The sequence below is a fragment of the Chiroxiphia lanceolata genome, chromosome 1 (assembly GCF_009829145.1).
Source record: "Chiroxiphia lanceolata isolate bChiLan1 chromosome 1, bChiLan1.pri, whole genome shotgun sequence".
Classification (NCBI taxonomy): Eukaryota; Metazoa; Chordata; class Aves; order Passeriformes; family Pipridae; genus Chiroxiphia; species Chiroxiphia lanceolata.
In genome coordinates, this window is record NC_045637.1 from 96433852 (window position 1) to 96450248 (window position 16397).

General features: G+C 35.9%; 1 protein-coding gene across 1 annotated transcript in view; it reads left to right on the top strand.

Moving 5' to 3' along the window:
- ATP9B (ATPase phospholipid transporting 9B (putative)) overlaps window positions 1-16397 on the top strand; it is a 156606-nt gene that overhangs the window by 77785 nt on the left and 62424 nt on the right. Inside the window, exons 10-11 of the mRNA XM_032684665.1 lie at window positions 200-275; window positions 7662-7738. Of these exons, the coding sequence (XP_032540556.1) occupies window positions 200-275; window positions 7662-7738 (153 nt within the window). The remainder of the gene's footprint in view (window positions 1-199; window positions 276-7661; window positions 7739-16397) is intronic.

Sequence of the window (16397 nt, forward strand, 5' to 3'; positions counted from 1 at the left end):
GTAGTATGAATTTCAATCATTATTTCACTTTTTGGAAAATTATTTGTGTGTATACAGACAAAGTATGTGCAATGAATGCTGTTATACGGTGATTGATACAAGGATGCAAGCATCCTGTGCAGGTTACTCAGATGGTTTGGCATGGTTCTTAACACTTTGTGATGGTGATTTACTTATTAGGTGTTCATGTTTTTAACAGGAAGACAGTGATCCTGCAGTTCATGAAAGCCTAAGCATAGAAAATACATTATGGGCAAGCACTGTTGTTGCTTCAGGTAAGTGTTGCAATAGAAAGGCTGATAATGAATCTAAAAACTTCTGTGGAAGCATATCTTTATTTTTCAAAAGCCATTAATATTTCACATTGTAAAATGTCTTTGTCTTCCAGGCTATTAAATTCTTGCTTTTCTGCCTTCTCATTGATTTCATCATGTTACTCAAAATATATTCATGCGTTTTTAATCCTCCTTAATAGCTTTGGGGGTTTTTTACTTAGATTTTGCTCTTTCAGTAGTGCTACCCTTCGTACCCCACTGAAGTCACTGACCTTTTTGATTTAGTTAAAACTTCAGGTTGTAAGGTGCTCTCAGAAGCACTGTGGATGCTTCTTCTTGCTAAAAAGCAAGAGTGGTTTTGCATTTGTTAGGAGTTTTTTTTTATATACTCCATGCTTAAAATCTTCTTTCAGGCAAAATCCTAATCAGAAAGAATAGATCAGTTATACAGTTATTTAATTTTAAAATAATAGGATCTAAATGTTAGTAATGTTTCATATATGTCCTAGATATTATAAAGAGTTCACATTTCCTAGATGCTGTAATTGGCCTTCAAGCCATTGCAATGTTTCTTTTTTGAGAGCAGAAATTTATTTTCTTTCACTTTTGCTCTATGTAAAAAAAGTCAAAAGGGCTGTGGTTATTCTTCTGCACAAAATGACTGAGAATAAGGAATTGGTAAATGATTTTTTTAAAAAGAACTAAGATTTAAGATGGGAATTGGAACAACTGGAAACATGAGCTGAGAGAGGGGGGAAGAAAATAAAAAAGGGTCTCCACCTAAATTATAAAGTTAGTCCCTACTATGAAGACTTCTTACATCAGTGAGGGGTCTGCTGGAAGGCTGTGGGAAAGAGATTAATTTTGAGAAGGTTGCAAAGGAGTCTGTGACCGAGCACTCCTTTCCAGAGTCTGTAAAGGTAGTCATGTTCTTTGATCCTTAGTATTGTTGGGCTTGATTGCACTGGAAAACTATTCTGTCTAAAACTGTCAAATGGATGCCTAAAGTTGTCCTCAGTTAGATTTTTAACTTACGTAGCCAAGATCTGTAACTTTGCCTGAAAAGGTGTTTCTCATGAATTATAAATTTCAATACCATGCATATTTGAGTTTGCTTTCCTCAAATCCATGTACAGGGGAAAACTACGCTCAAAAAATATGCATTTGCAAACTCACTAATTCTGAATTAGTAATTTTGATTGAAAGCTGTTCATGTTTTCATTTCCAAGATAGGTGATTTTGTTTAGAATTGTAGCTATTGACTGAGGCCTCTTGATCTGCCATCTAAAGTTGGCACCCATGTTAATGAAAACAATGTTCCGTAAAATTTATACCTTAGAGTATCTTAGGATTTTTCACTTCTGAGGGGTCTTGTGAAAGTCTAATTACTTATGAAGGACTTAAGTTCATTAATAATGGCAGTAGAAAAACAAAAGAAAAGATAATTCTCTTGTTGGAGCGTAGTTTTGAATAGTGGAATAAGACTCTAAGGGAGACTCAGGGCAAACTCACTGGGTGGTACAAAGGCGAAAATATTGAATGACTCTTCAAGACTGCAGCCCCTTCTGAAGGGAAAAATAGCATGATCAAGAAATTAAAAATGGTGTCCTGATATGCATACAGAAGTTGGCTTGAATTAAGGTAGCAGAGAAAAATAATTCCTTCACTAATTGATTTTGTGACATTAATTATACCTGAACTTTGACATATCATTCATTTCACTTAACCTCATTTTGTGTATTACCTACAATTTAATACCGTGGTAACGTGCTTCTCTCATGTAAGTATTGCAGCTATTAAGCATGTAAGAATTCTATTTGGGTATTTCCTCATTCTGTATGGCATCATAAATCCGGATCTTAAGAATTACTCAGCATCTCTGTGGAGGTTATTTTAGCATTTGGTAGGATTAGGCCTTTAACAAAAGGTAGGAAATTATTGTCTTCAGTCTGTTGCTTATCTGTTAAGACAATTATAAGGTGCACTGTGCATGTAGTCATGAGAAAGACTGTAAGGCAAAACATCTAACAGATTGTCAAAATGCCCTAGATTTGGTTGATAACAATGTATCATTCAGTTGTTTTCATCCCACTTCCAATTTGAATGTACATAGCTAAGTTAAGGATGCTTGATTGTAAGCTACTTAAATTCGTATTTTTTTTAAAGTAGACTTAATAATTGAATTTCCAAGATTTGTGACAACTGAAAATCTGCATGAAAACACTTGTCACTATGTGACTGCATTATAAACACATATAAGCTGCCTTGCTTATACCTGCCACAGCCAGGCTATCAAAGGTGGACTCTGCCTACACAGGTTTGCAGACACCTCTGCATCTCCTCCCTTACTATGATGTATCACAGTCCTTGATTATATCTGAAAAATTTAATGGAAAATTATGCTTGCGGACAACTTCTGCCGACGAGCGCCACTTGGATTCCCATGAAAACGGAAGAATAAAAAGCCCATAGCATGTGAAAGTTTGCACTGTTTTTCTACTCTGTAGTTAGCTACCTCGCCTCACCCACAGTTGCATCTTATTTCAGTCTCTTTAGTGTCTAGGTTTACAGTTCTGTTACATGCTGATTTTTTTTTTTAACCAGATAGTATACCATGTCTGTGTGCAAGTCTAATATTCCATTACTTTGCCACTTGGATTCAAGAAAGTGGGTTTATAGCCTGTGCCCAGTTGGGAGTGGGTAGAGTTCCACCCTGCAATGTTTACTGTACATCTCTTCATTTAACCTAAGACTGTTCAGTATGATAGTCTTTAATGCAGTCTAGCTTGGAAGGCTGCTTCCTTTGGTACTCTTTAAGCAGCCTGGACATCATCTGTTACTCAGCCAAGCAAATGTGTGACCCATTGGGACTCTGTTCTGTCCTTGCCAGCCCCTTGTAGGTTTGACAAAGCATTCTTGGTCAACCCGTGCGATTATCTGGACATACTGCTGACTGATGCTGTCAGTCGCAGGAGTGGAGACAGAGAGCTACACCACTGGTGTCCAAGAAAGGAATATATAGCTGAGTTGCAGATACAAAGTCTTATTTAATTTTTCAAAAAGATTTTGCATAGGACATATTGTAGGGTGAGAGGATTCTCCTTTCAGTGACTAAATAAATGCTGAATTTCCTGATACTCTCTTCAAGGTATTATGTAAACACCATTGCATGAGATTGGAGAGCCCACTATCTCCAAGATATATGTAATTGCTATTTGTCAAGGTGATATGGAGGGTCAAGGTCAGGCTGGGAAAACTGTTTGGGCAATTGCATAGGGAGTACCTCAGAAAACTTGAGCTGTGGTTGCTGATGCCCTGACAGGTCTAGAAGAGAGAGACCACAAATCAATATTTTTGCAGAGCAGTAACAGTAAATTTAAGTTTATAAAGGCTTCAAGGAACCTTATCAACAGTATCTTGAATGCAGGTTACCAAAGCTTCTGAAAATATTAGGATACTACAATAATGGATTCTACAGGAAAAAAAAAACCAACACCAACACCTGTTGAGTAGAGCAGTACAAATGACAAGAAAACTATTTGCTATAGTTTCAGATTTTTATTTTCTTTTTGAATTTTGGGAACCATAAAAATTGGTTTAACAAAATCATGTAATGTCAAACAACTCAAGAATAAACTATTGAACATCCTTTTTTAGATCAAACAAATTAATACAGTGAGCTAAATGGGCGGGGGGGAGGGAATCCATTTTGCCACACCTAATATATGCCCAGTTGTTCTAGTTTCAAAATTGATAGTTTAGATATCTAAAGTGAGATTCCTAGTACTATCACATATGCACTGCTTCCTTTCCGCCCTTTGCTACAAAGCCCTGGCAGAGATATGGTGACCGTGTGTATGATGCTTATCCTGACCATAGAAAACACAAAGACTGATGTGCCAGGATCACACTGGAAGCCTCTGGCAGGGGTAGAAATCAAAAGCCTTTCTCAAGTCCACAGCATGCAGTCATCCTTTTGTTATTCTTTAATAAGTGAGATAGGAAAAAACATTCAGACTTTTTCCACTTACAGGCAATACTTCAGTGGGTTTCAAAAAGGTAACAGCAAGGTATGGAGTCTGTCATTCATAGTGTTACTGTGGAATTAATAATAGTGCCTGAAGGAAAGGAAATTTTGGTTAGTGAAAACTTGAAAAACTGCTGTCACCGGAAAAAGAATTTTAAATATAAGCAAATAATTTAAACCATCAAGTATTCTGAAAACCTTAGTTTATTTTTAATTAAATTACTTATCTTTCAGTTCATTCGTGACTGTGGCATCAGTGACTGTGGTGTTTGTGTTTATTGAAAGCTTTGGTGGGTTTCCTTTCAGAAAGGGAGAGAGGAAAGTCAGCAGTTAAATTTTAAAAAGCCTCAAAAGGTCCACTACAGTATGGACTTCAGCTTTTTGTTCTCCATTTGCAGTAATGATCAGTGTGGTTCAAATGCTAAAGAAGATAAGAAGATAATGCAGTTTTCTGAGAAACCTGCTGAGATACCTATTAAAAGGACATTTGTATTAATGAAATTTTGTCATCATTTCAGCAGGTGTCAGTCTTGCGAAGTTACTTTAGATAAAATCAGAACAATTTGTATAACTACACAGCTGTAAAAAGCACTATTTTCTGCCAAGTCCTACACATGATTTTAATTAATTTGCATGCACTCTAGTTTTTATATGGTTCACATAGTGCTTGGGAGATACCAAAAATTGGTATGATCACACAGTGGATTCAGAGTATGCCTATTTGTGTGTGTTAATTCTTCACTAGTCCACTTTTGCTTTTTTTTTTTTTTTCCCCAGGCCCACATATTTATTCTGGTGGTATCTCGTAACTTCTCCGTCCTTCATTAACCACTCTGTCTTTACCTATTTGCTCAACTGACATGAGACCCAGTTTGCAGAGGCCCTATACATAAAAATACATGAGTCATTGCTTTTAGTAAGCCCAGGCTTGCAGCTATGCTTCCAGGAACCCCACATTGGATTCACTTTTTTGTATAGGCCACAGCAGTCCCTGGTGCAACCACTGTGGGATGAAACTGAAAATAGGCTTGGAATTCCTTACACCAATATACTTCAGGTCTAAGGAACTCTGACTTACCATTGATATGGTGCTAATACCACAAAAGTTTAAAATCTAAGATGAATATCTTAGTACAAGCAGCAGTTTAGTAAGATCTAATCAAAATTCTGTTCCAAATTCAGTACTCAAAATGGAATTTATCTGACTTTCACCTTTGAAACCAACTTTTCAAGGAGCAAAATATGAGACAAGTAGGACAGCTTGTTTTCCTGAGCTGCAGCAGCCTAGCCAGGTGAAACTTAGCGGAAAGGTGCCATCTGGGATGTAGAAGTCTTCCCCGACTTCTATTGAACTAAAGAGCTACCAAGGCAGAGATTGTTGGAGAGTGCAGAAGGGGATTTCCTACGAGATATTGTCCAGTGCATTGTGACAGTTGGGCAGAGGTCAGTTTTGAGGATCACTTCAAAATAAAATGCGCAAAAGGGATGTATGGGCATTCATTGGAGAACAGTGAAATTCAGAAATTATGGACCAATGGACTATTGGGGAAATTTTGAGGTGTGTTGGGGACACGTTACATATATGTTAATGTGTAGATTTGCATGTGAAACTGTCAGCAGAGGCAGACTAGCTTTGGGAAAATTATCCTGTCCAGGGAAAATGTAAGAAAAAGCTTTAGTATGGAGAGGAAAATAATAGAAAAACCATTTTTTTAAGTGTCCAGAAGGTGTAATGTATAATACTGATGTTTTGTGTGTGGATTCAAAGTTTTTGTTTGCATTCTTTTTTTGACTGACACAGAGAGAGTTAATTTTCTTCCTAGTAACTGATACAATGCTGTGTTTTGGATTCAGTGTGAGACTAATGTTGAAAACACACTCATGGTGTAGTTGTTGCTCAGCAGTGCTTACTAAGGGCTTTTCAGTTTCCCATGCTCTGACAGGGAGGAGCTTCACAAGAAGAAGCTGGGAGGGAGTGTGGCCAGGACAGCTGACACAAACTGACCAAAGGGATATCCTGTACCCTACAGCTTCATACCCAGTGTAAAAACTGGGGGAGTTGATTGGGAGGGGCTGATCGCTGCTGGGGGATGGGCTGGGCATCAGTCAGCAGGTGGTGAGCAATGGTACTATGCATCACTTGTTTCTCTTGGGGTTTTTCTTCTTTTTTTTTTATTACAGTATTTATTACCATTAATATTATCATTACTCTTACTAGTATTGTTGTTATATTTTACTTTGTTTCTGTTATTAAACTGTTCTTATCTCAACCCACAAAGTGGAGAGTTTTTTCTTTTTTTTTTTTCTGAGTCTCCTCCCCATCCTACCAGTAGCACACTGTGGGAGAAGAAGTGAGTGAGCAGCTGCATAGACCTTAGTTGCCATCTGGGAACAGGACACGGTCTTATTTTTGAGTAAATGAAACTTCTTTTCTTTAATGCCAACATCTTTTAGCTATCATCTTTTTTTCTTTGAGTATTACCTGCAAGACCAGTAGCAGATCTTGCATGTGGTCCTGATTGCCCCAGACAAGTTAATGTCAGACAAACATATAATACTTTTTTTTTTTAAAACTTATTTGAGCAGGGAGTTTCTGACAAGTTGCATTAATTATTTCTTTGTAGCATAATGACCTCCAAAAAAAAATCATGTTATTGGTTGTACTGCCATAAAGCCATTTCGGGTCACTCGATAAAGTAATAGAAATAAGGGGATTGTTTTATACAAGAAAGTGTTATAGTGGCATATTAATAAAACCCCTAAAATTTTCTTCACTATAAAAATTTATTTAGTGATGCTGAAGCCAAATTTTCCTGAACCATCCTGTAAAAATTGACTAAAAGGTAATTGAAACTTGGGAATCACTTTTATAAGTTAATGAACAGGAGAATATTTTTGTATCAGATTCTATCAAAGTGATTAGTAGGATGAACTAGATTTTCACTGGAGATGACAGAGATAGTAGGCCGTTTGTGTGTGATGTATTCAGCACCATTTTACTCATTTTTGTATTCCTTGCGCAGTTGTTTATGCTGTGTGTTAACTTCTGAAAACAGTTGGAGACAATTTTAAGTTGAAATACGAATTTTTAACCAGTTACATTGGAAGTATTGTTTCCATAAAAAAGAAGGAAAGCGTGTAATGATTTTTATGGATGTTAATTACAGAAGTTATGATGATCCTTTCATTGTCAATTATGAAAAACAGCATTCACAGTACTACGCATAAGTATTTGGGCTTTTTCATACAATTGATTTAAGGAACTGTAAATTATTGCAAGTTTTAATTCAAGCAAATTTTCTCTTACTTGCTAGACACCTCTGTTTTACTTTTTGTTTGTTTGTTTGTTTGTTTTTCAGGAACTGTAATTGGTGTTGTTATTTACACAGGCAAGGAAACACGAAGTGTAATGAACACATCCAATCCAAAAAATAAGGTAAGTTAGTCTTACTGTGGGATTTCCAACTTCTGTTTTCATAAAACTTAAACATAGATGTACCTAAGCCCAAAAATCTACAGATTCTTGCTCTGATGTATTTCATGTTGCTGGACTGATTTGAATTTTGGTACAAGAAGTGAATTCTGCTGCAGTCTCCTTTTGGAAGTAAAATTATTCTTCCTTTAGCTTGGAGCGTTACAGGTACTAATGGAGGCATTTGTCTTTGAAGTATCAATGTGCATCTTCATAGTTTTGTACTTCTGTCTCAACTAAATACTAATTCTCACTTCATTTCTCTCAGATTATTTTACTGTAAAGTATTTGGCTAAAGCTACACAGTAGTTTTCAGGAGTGTTTATAACAGACTACTAAAATGTATTTGGGTTCCAGAGAAGGTAGAACACAGTAAGTGAAATTCCATTCAGTACCCAGAACAGAACACTATTTCAGGGATTTTTGCAAGCAATGAAAACATTGTCAAGAGATTTTTCTGTCAAAAAGATACCAGAAATTTGAGTGCTTCCCTCTGTACAAGGTTCTTTCAGTTCTAAACAAGGCAAATAGCTCTTCACTTAATCAGTAATGTTTCTAATGTAAGTTGGGGAGGGCCCTCAATTATAAAGAAATAAAACTTCAGCTATGGACTGTATCTTACAACCTAGACCTGTGTTTAGTAAGAAGATAATTATATTAAGAAGGGAAAAAATTATTGCAAGAGGTTTAGAAAAAAAAATCAATTGTGACAGGTTGCCATTTTCACGCCATTCATAATAAGTTGCTCTGAGTAGGAACATCAAGAATGAAATGATAATACAAATTGCTTGAAGCAGTTACTGCAGTCCCCTGAGTGTATTGATTTGTGTTTCTAATAAAGAGATGCTTTTAAATGTCTCATTGACAGAGACAGGTGATATGTACCATTACGTAGATTAAAATGGCCATTTATTATTTTAATCTTTGTAACATGCATTTTAAAATAATAGAGTAAAATGGAACCGGAATGTTTATGGTACATAGTTATTTTCTGTTCCATCTGATACAAAGATGAGCCCTTTAGTAATAGAATCTTTCTCTTAAGAATTCTGAACAACTTCTGACTAACAAATAATTCTCAGAAGTGTTTAAAATTAAATTAATGTGGTAAATTGATAGGGGACTACGCATAAACGTAACATGCATTACCCCAATTCAGCAGATTGTATGAGATGAGAGTTGTATGAGATTTTTAGTAAAAGTTTGTTAAAAATTTTTTGCTTGAATATTTCACACAGAAGCTATGATAAAGCATAAAAGGATTTGTGTTTAAAATTTCCCCAGTATTTTCAAAATTATTCTTAATATTAGAAGAGTTGCTCCAAATTTTCATCAGCAAGATTAGGAAGCAGATAAACCTAGAGCAAAGAGATCCAGCTGCATGTTGACAAGCTGCAGCATGGTTCTTACTACTGCATATATCACCTTTAATGTTACAGCTGCTAACATTTAAATGCTGTGTTATATCATCTTCAGTGAGAACCTAAATAAACCTAAAATTTTCATGAAGCACTAAGAAGCAAAACATTGTGTATGCACGAACGTACACAAACTTAACAGAACAAAATCCAAATAATAGAATCTAGAATATACTGAATTATCTAAATACTATCTAAAATAATTAGCTTAGGAGCACTTATGGGGAGATTTAGACTGGACATAAGGAAGCACTTCTTTACCAAGAGGGTGGTTCAAGCCCTGGAACAGGCTTTATGGAGAAGTGGTTGATATCCCAGGCCTGTCAGCGTTTGAGACATTTGGACAGTGCCCTTAATGTCATGCTTTAACTTTTGGTCAGCCCTGAAGTGGTCAGGCAGTTGGACTTGGTGATCACTGTAGATCCCTTCCAACAGAAATAGTCTATTCTATTCTGTTTAGAAATCATGCTTTTAAGTAACATTTTATCTGCCATTGATAAACGAGGTGATGCATGTCTAACAAAACTGTACTCAGTAGTTGTCCAAAGGCCTTTCCAGGAGTCACTGACCTATGAAGATGTTCAGTATTCTAAATATGTATATTCATTTGTTTCTTGGAAGCATTTAGTTCTTTGTATCATAGTTAGCTTATTGGAGTCTAGTAAATGTGAAGAATGAGGTTTAATATAGTATGTGTAAAATTACTTACTTTAAATGCCTGTGCCTTGGTAATTGCTCTGTAGAATATCTTAAAAATGTAAAAGATTTTAATGCTGCAAACTGACATTGAATGCAAACTGAGCAGGGGAAGACTTTCTCTAGGGTCTGTTTTCTGCATCAGCTGCATCAACTCCGCATCAACTGTCTTTTTAAATTAATCTGTAAATGTGTAAATGATTCTTGTGTGTATCAATTCTTCAGCAATAATACTGGCATGAGGCTTTTTTCTCTATGGACTGAACAACCTTGTTTAAAGCAGTAGCCAACATGTAACATGACCAGTAAGGATGCATTTGGGAACTGAAAACAGAAAGACACTTAAGGCTATCACACATGACCAAGTGATAAAATGCAGTACTGCAGTGTAAAAAATGGTTGTCATAATTTTTTAACACTTAATTTTAACTCTGTTTTTCTGTGAAGTTAGCATTGTACTGTCTCTGTATTTTCTACCATGGGGGTAGATTGGTTTGCATACTTCTGCAAGATGAGACGCTGCCTGTAGGTGATATTTCATGCTAGTTAGCCTTACAGAAGGTAGACAAACAGTAGTCAGTACATTCCTCCTCTGTGTATTTGGGAATCTTCTTGTGTTTTCTCAAGCTTGATAGTAGCAATTACATGTTAGGTAGGGTGTGTAGCATTAGGAACCAAAAAGAGGGCAAAGGAAGTCTAAAATAGTCTTTGAGATTAGAAGATATATTACTGTTGAGAGATTGAAGATTTGAACATTAAAAAAAAAATTTTTGTACCTAACTTGCTGAAACAAAATTGAAATTACATTGATAGATTGTGCTATTGCTGCAAACTTGAGAGGAAATAAGTATGCCTCCTCTTCTGCTTTAGGAAAGAATTGTTTCAAATACTGTTTGAGACTGGTTTTAAATGGCACATTGTTTCTCTCTGCTGCTCTTTGAAAACAAATAAAATTAAGATTTTCTTGTACCATGTACTTGTTTAGAATTTAGTTCAATGATGCTGTTGTCTTCTGGCCCTGGGAGAAAGCAAACACTGAGATCTATGATTCTCAATTTACATTGTCAGACTGAAACTCCTATGTCCAGAAATAAGCAAGAAACACATGGGCTTGACTTTTATCAGTCCTCTCTTCATTGAAATATAGATAAGTGCTTCAGTAGTATTTCTTGCTGGAGAATAACTTTGCTGCTCTACTTTGTACTATAAACTTGGTTTTTCTAATGGCAAATTTTTAGTTTTCGTGCTTAAGGGTAGATGCTTTTTCACTGAATGAATATTAAAATTTGGAGATGCAGACCTGCTCTATAAACGCTCAGCAGAAGACTAAAACTGAAATAAGTTTAAGCAAACTTACATATGAAAAATTGTGAAATTTATGTACCTGTTCAAGCATGGATTTGATCTGTATATTAAACTTAGAAGGATTTATTGTGTTTGCTGAAGTATTTAGTCATTCAAGCAACAATTTTCTTAACTTAAAGTCAACACTTAGTTGTTTTATTACAATTGTAAAAATTGTTTCATTGCCTAAGGATGCAGACACAGTCTGAAAAACACAAAGATAGAGAGCATAGAATTTTCTTAATGGATCAATTCAATATGTTTTTAATTCCAAACAATATAAAGAAAAATTATTTCTGGCAAGGTTTAATTTCAGCCTGAAATGATATATGTTCTGTGCTTTAGATAAATGTAGAAATGGTAACATCAACATTATAGTGTAATGGCTCTCTGCATTTTGCCTCATTGGCAGTCACATCAGCTTACTCAGGAATGCAGTTCCAGCCTTTAAAGGAAAAAAAAAATCAGATTGAATTGTGCTCCTCACAATGCTGTAATCAGTAATCAATCCTATTTGGATAGATATTCTTAAACCTTGGCTTTCTGGATGAAGTTGGACTTGTCAATGGTAAAGGTCATTTATAGGTGTTAATTAACCAAGAGGGAAATTAACAAACTAAGGTTATTTATTTATTTTGTCTGGCATTTTAGAGTGTTCTCATTCTTACCTATTTAAAGTGCAGAACAGTTTTTTGTTATCTAAATTCAGAGTTGCTTTTGCAGCTTTGCTCTTCATACAAAGCAAGATTGTTAATGCAGCCCTTCTGCAAATGTGACCTGTTTCCATCAGTGAAAAGAGATTTTGGGGGTAAAATTAAAAAAACACAGTATAGTTGGAGGGAGATGGAAATAAATTCAAGAGAATATATTTTGTGTACTAAGATTGAAACATTAAAATTACTTAGACTTTGCAATATACATATGCACTCAGAATGTACACAGTACATCAAAATGAGTAGAAATTATCTTAAATGGAACTCCTGAGAAATCAGTAGCCTCTCTAAAGGAGCTATAGCATGTAATCTGCCTAGTGCACTTCAGATTAGTATAAAAATAGTTTTAGTGTTGCTAATCCTTACAAACAGCATTCAAAAGACTTTTATTTTTGCCTTATATTATGGAATTCTACATCTGCTGTGAAGTTTTAACATCAGAAGTAAAACTTCATAGTAACTATCCAGTGTTCATCAAAATAATATTTTTTTTACCCTAATTCTTAACTAGCCTGAAAGCTAACTACTACATGTCTTGTGTTTTGTGCTTTTGTTATTGGTTTGTTGTGTTGGTTTGTTCTTTTTTAACAAATGAAAATCTAAGAACGGTTATTATTTTTCTTTTTGTGTGTATGTGTTTCGGTTATTTGAAAATGGGCTTACTGGTGAGCCTTGAAGGAGAGAATAATATTTCTGTTCTGGTAAACTGAGGCAAAATCACTTTCCCTCTCTTTCTTATTCTCTCCTCACACAAAATTTCTTCCTGGTGTTTTGTGACCAAATTTACTTCTCTGTGTTTAAAAGGCTTATCTATGCTTGTTCTTCTCTTTCCCCCCTTTTTATGGGGATAATTTTTGAAAAAATATTTACTAAAAAAGGACACCACTCCCTCCAGTTCCTTATTTGGAGTGAAATAGAGTGGCTGGAGCAGATTCATGAGTTCCCAGAAAGTGATACCACTTCTCCTGCCTTGACACATTTTTTGAACATCAATAAATTTGGTTGTCCAACATCTTGTAGTAGCATTAGTAAGCCATTCTTATCTGTTCCCCCTCAAAGGTTGACATTTCTAAGTTCAACTTCATTTGTGTTCAGTGCTTCTTCATAAGGGCATTGACTTTATCCTGCTGCTACACTGTTATGCAAGAACCCAGTACCTTCGCTTGTATGTTTTTCTTATTAAATGGATAATTTGATGTTCATAGTCTATTTGAGAAGAATGGTTTTCTGTGGCTTTACGCCTGAAGGATCTGGGATAAAAGCAGAACCTTGCAAACTGTTATGTGGCTGTTAATGACAAATGTCAGTGAATTATAAGAAAAAGGTTTATGTAGCAGTTTTTACTGGAGTATAGTCTGCTGTGGTTAATCCTCCTAAAAACTACTCTTTGTATGGGATAAAATTGAGAATGCTGTCACCTGCAGGTAGTAAGTACTCCCCATGCTTAGTTTGTCCCCTGACGCAGAGCTTCTGTCCAAGAAAGTGCTTATCTACCAGCTTCCCATGAAGTATGAGAATCTCTCTTGGTGTACAGGAGAACTCTTGGGAGCAGGCCACAAGGGAAAACATGTACTATAGTGTTGATGTTTTTCTCTCTATGTGCTGTCATCTCTGAACATAGGAAGAAAAGTAGCAAAAGATAGAAAATAGAGTAACACCTTGAAAACCCTAGAGTGTCTCAGCAAGAAGAATGGAACAGGGTTACATAAAGAGTCAGACAGAAGACTTTTTTCTTTAAAAGTTTGGGAAGAAAGGGATGAATGCCAGAGGAGCCACCTTTGTTCCAAACCTCCAAAACCAGGATTAGAACATAGGAATTCTGATGCTTGGAAATGGTCGGCAGTGTTTGGGCAAATTTCTGTGTCCTTCACTCTGAAACAGAAAGAACATCTACCTATTTTAATTACCTTTAACTCCATTGACTGGAATAGCAAGAGTCTCAAAGTGGAGATTTCAATCCTCAGGTGATTAGTATGGAAAAAGTATAAAGGAGCTGAGGTTTTCAGTTTTCTTTCATATATAGAAAATGGCAAGAATACTTGATTTATACCGTGATATTAAGGCAATAAGAAAACAGTAGGACTGAAAGTCTTGATTGACTTCCTTGAGTGCATATGTGGACAGAAATCACTTAATGCAAACAGTGTGTCGTACCTGGTTTTTTTGTACACTCCTGTATTTTACGTAGAGCACGCTGCTTCATTTCAGAGACTTGGTGGAGCATTTTTATCCATGTTAGCAGTGCTTCTCAAATAGCAGTGTATATATTTTTATTCCCTTCTTTACATTCTTCTTTTTCTCAACAGTAATAAAATGGTAATACTAAAAATGGGAAATTGGGGCACAAGAGATCGAAGGGATAGAGGGGGAGAAAGCCACAAACAAAAGAAACGGGAACTGAGAGTGGTCAGTTTAAGGTATTAGACTTCACTTGTCATCCAACTTAGTGTTTTATAGTACTCTTATATTTCAAGGACTGCTGCTTTTGGGTTTGCATGTAAATGATGCCTGTAGCCTTAAAGTAAACTTGATCCTAATGTATTTGATTTGGCATCTGAAAAATAATATTAGATCATCACTTGCTTATCTACTTTACTGTTATGTCCCTGAGCTGCAGAGTAAGTTGTTCTGTGTTGTGGCCTGCTATCAATTCACATGTTAAAGGTACAGAATAACCTATGCACTAACTTCTGATTTGTTCTGAAAGCAGCAATTAAACATATTATGCAATTGATATCCGAAGTCATGTGATAGGTCTTTTCTGTCTGCATGTAATTTAGTGTGGTGCACTACATTGCTGTGTGGTGTCTGAGTCACTCAGCCTAAGTGTTGCACAAGGACCAAACTGAGGAGGTTGACTGTGCTGTGTTATGGTACTGTGCTTCTTGGGACATGGATGTTGAATCACTATTCCTACTGCAGTTGGTACCACTGTCTGCTTACATTCCTACTGTAAGGTAAAGCATGTGGAAATGTACAGTTCAGTACTAAACAAAATAATTGTTATATAATAATATACAGAACAGCAAGGGAATGTCACTTCGGTCGTAAGAGAATACTCACTGTGTTCTGGGTATACTTCTGGGTTTACTGTATTTTTTAGAGTTGATGGCAAACACTTCCACTGATTTTGCAAAGCCCAATAATTTATTCACAGCTGTAAAATTCCTACAATGTTAAATTCATTCCTTATTATAAGAATATAGAAGGATGAAATTTGATATGTTCCAGAATGTGAATTACTAGCCATAAGCCAGTTCTGAGATCTATCTCTTGCCATTTTGGAGACTCTCATTAAAAGTTGCTTGGATTTTTTTCTCTTTTAGTATGTTTAGAACATGAATATGTTAGAATTTGTGTCAGCAGCTCAATGTCATTTCGCACTGGTGTTTGAGGAAGGATCAGTGGTGGAGTATACCATTTCTGCAGTAGTCTGTTAATCTATGAAAATAGATTACTCTCACTAAACAGTCTGAACAACTCTTAAAATGGATCAAATTATGGAATAACAACAACCTGTTGCTCATTCATGAGAAATGCTGTGTATTTTACCAGTAGCAAACTAGGCTAAAATGAATGATTTGTGGTAACATTTCAAATGATTTCTTTATTTCATCATTCTACAAAAGACAGTGCAAAAGGGGGATTGCTTGCATAGTTGGCTTATGTGGAGTAACCAAGTGAGCTCTAAAGGAGGCAGACCCTGATGGCTGTTTCCTGTCAGCTGCTGCATCCACTGCTGCTAATCAGTTGTGGTAGCTTGCTTTTACATTTACATTGCTCCTTATGGCTTTGTTGCCATTCAGAATTTAATCATGCCATTGGCAAAATGCAGCTGCTGGGAGCTGGAGAGAGTAGGGGCAAAGGGCACAGCCTCTCAGAGGGTATTTGTTACCTTATCCAATGGCTTAGAACTGCACCACCTTCATAACGCTCCACCTACAAGTCCTTGCTTGCAGTGTGCAACTAGGTGACCAAAATACTGACATAGTGGAAGGGGGCTGTTGTGTGTTTTCCTATATTAGGGTTCTGTTCTGTGCATTGGGTGTTTGTTAATAAGAGCAATGTAACACAGTTGGCACCTATTTTTATGTCGCATTTTTTACTTCCTGCGTATTTTATTGGAAATCTGAGACCTTTAACTGATATGTTCAAAGTATATTAATTATTATTTTTTAAAATTATTATGAAAGAAGGATGTCTTAAATGTCAGATACTAGGATCTTTGAGACCTGAAGAGCGTTTTTGAAATAGATTCTCATCTGATGTTCACATCTTTTATTTGGATGCTTTACAGGCATTAATTACTGTTCAGCTGGATAGCCTTCTCTTCATGTACAGCAAGTACAGAAAAACAGGTCTTTTGTGGTTTTCATTTATGCAACTTAATAATTTATACAGCTGAAGTCTGATGTATTTCTCTAAGTGCTGGAGGCTCAATAACCATCATGA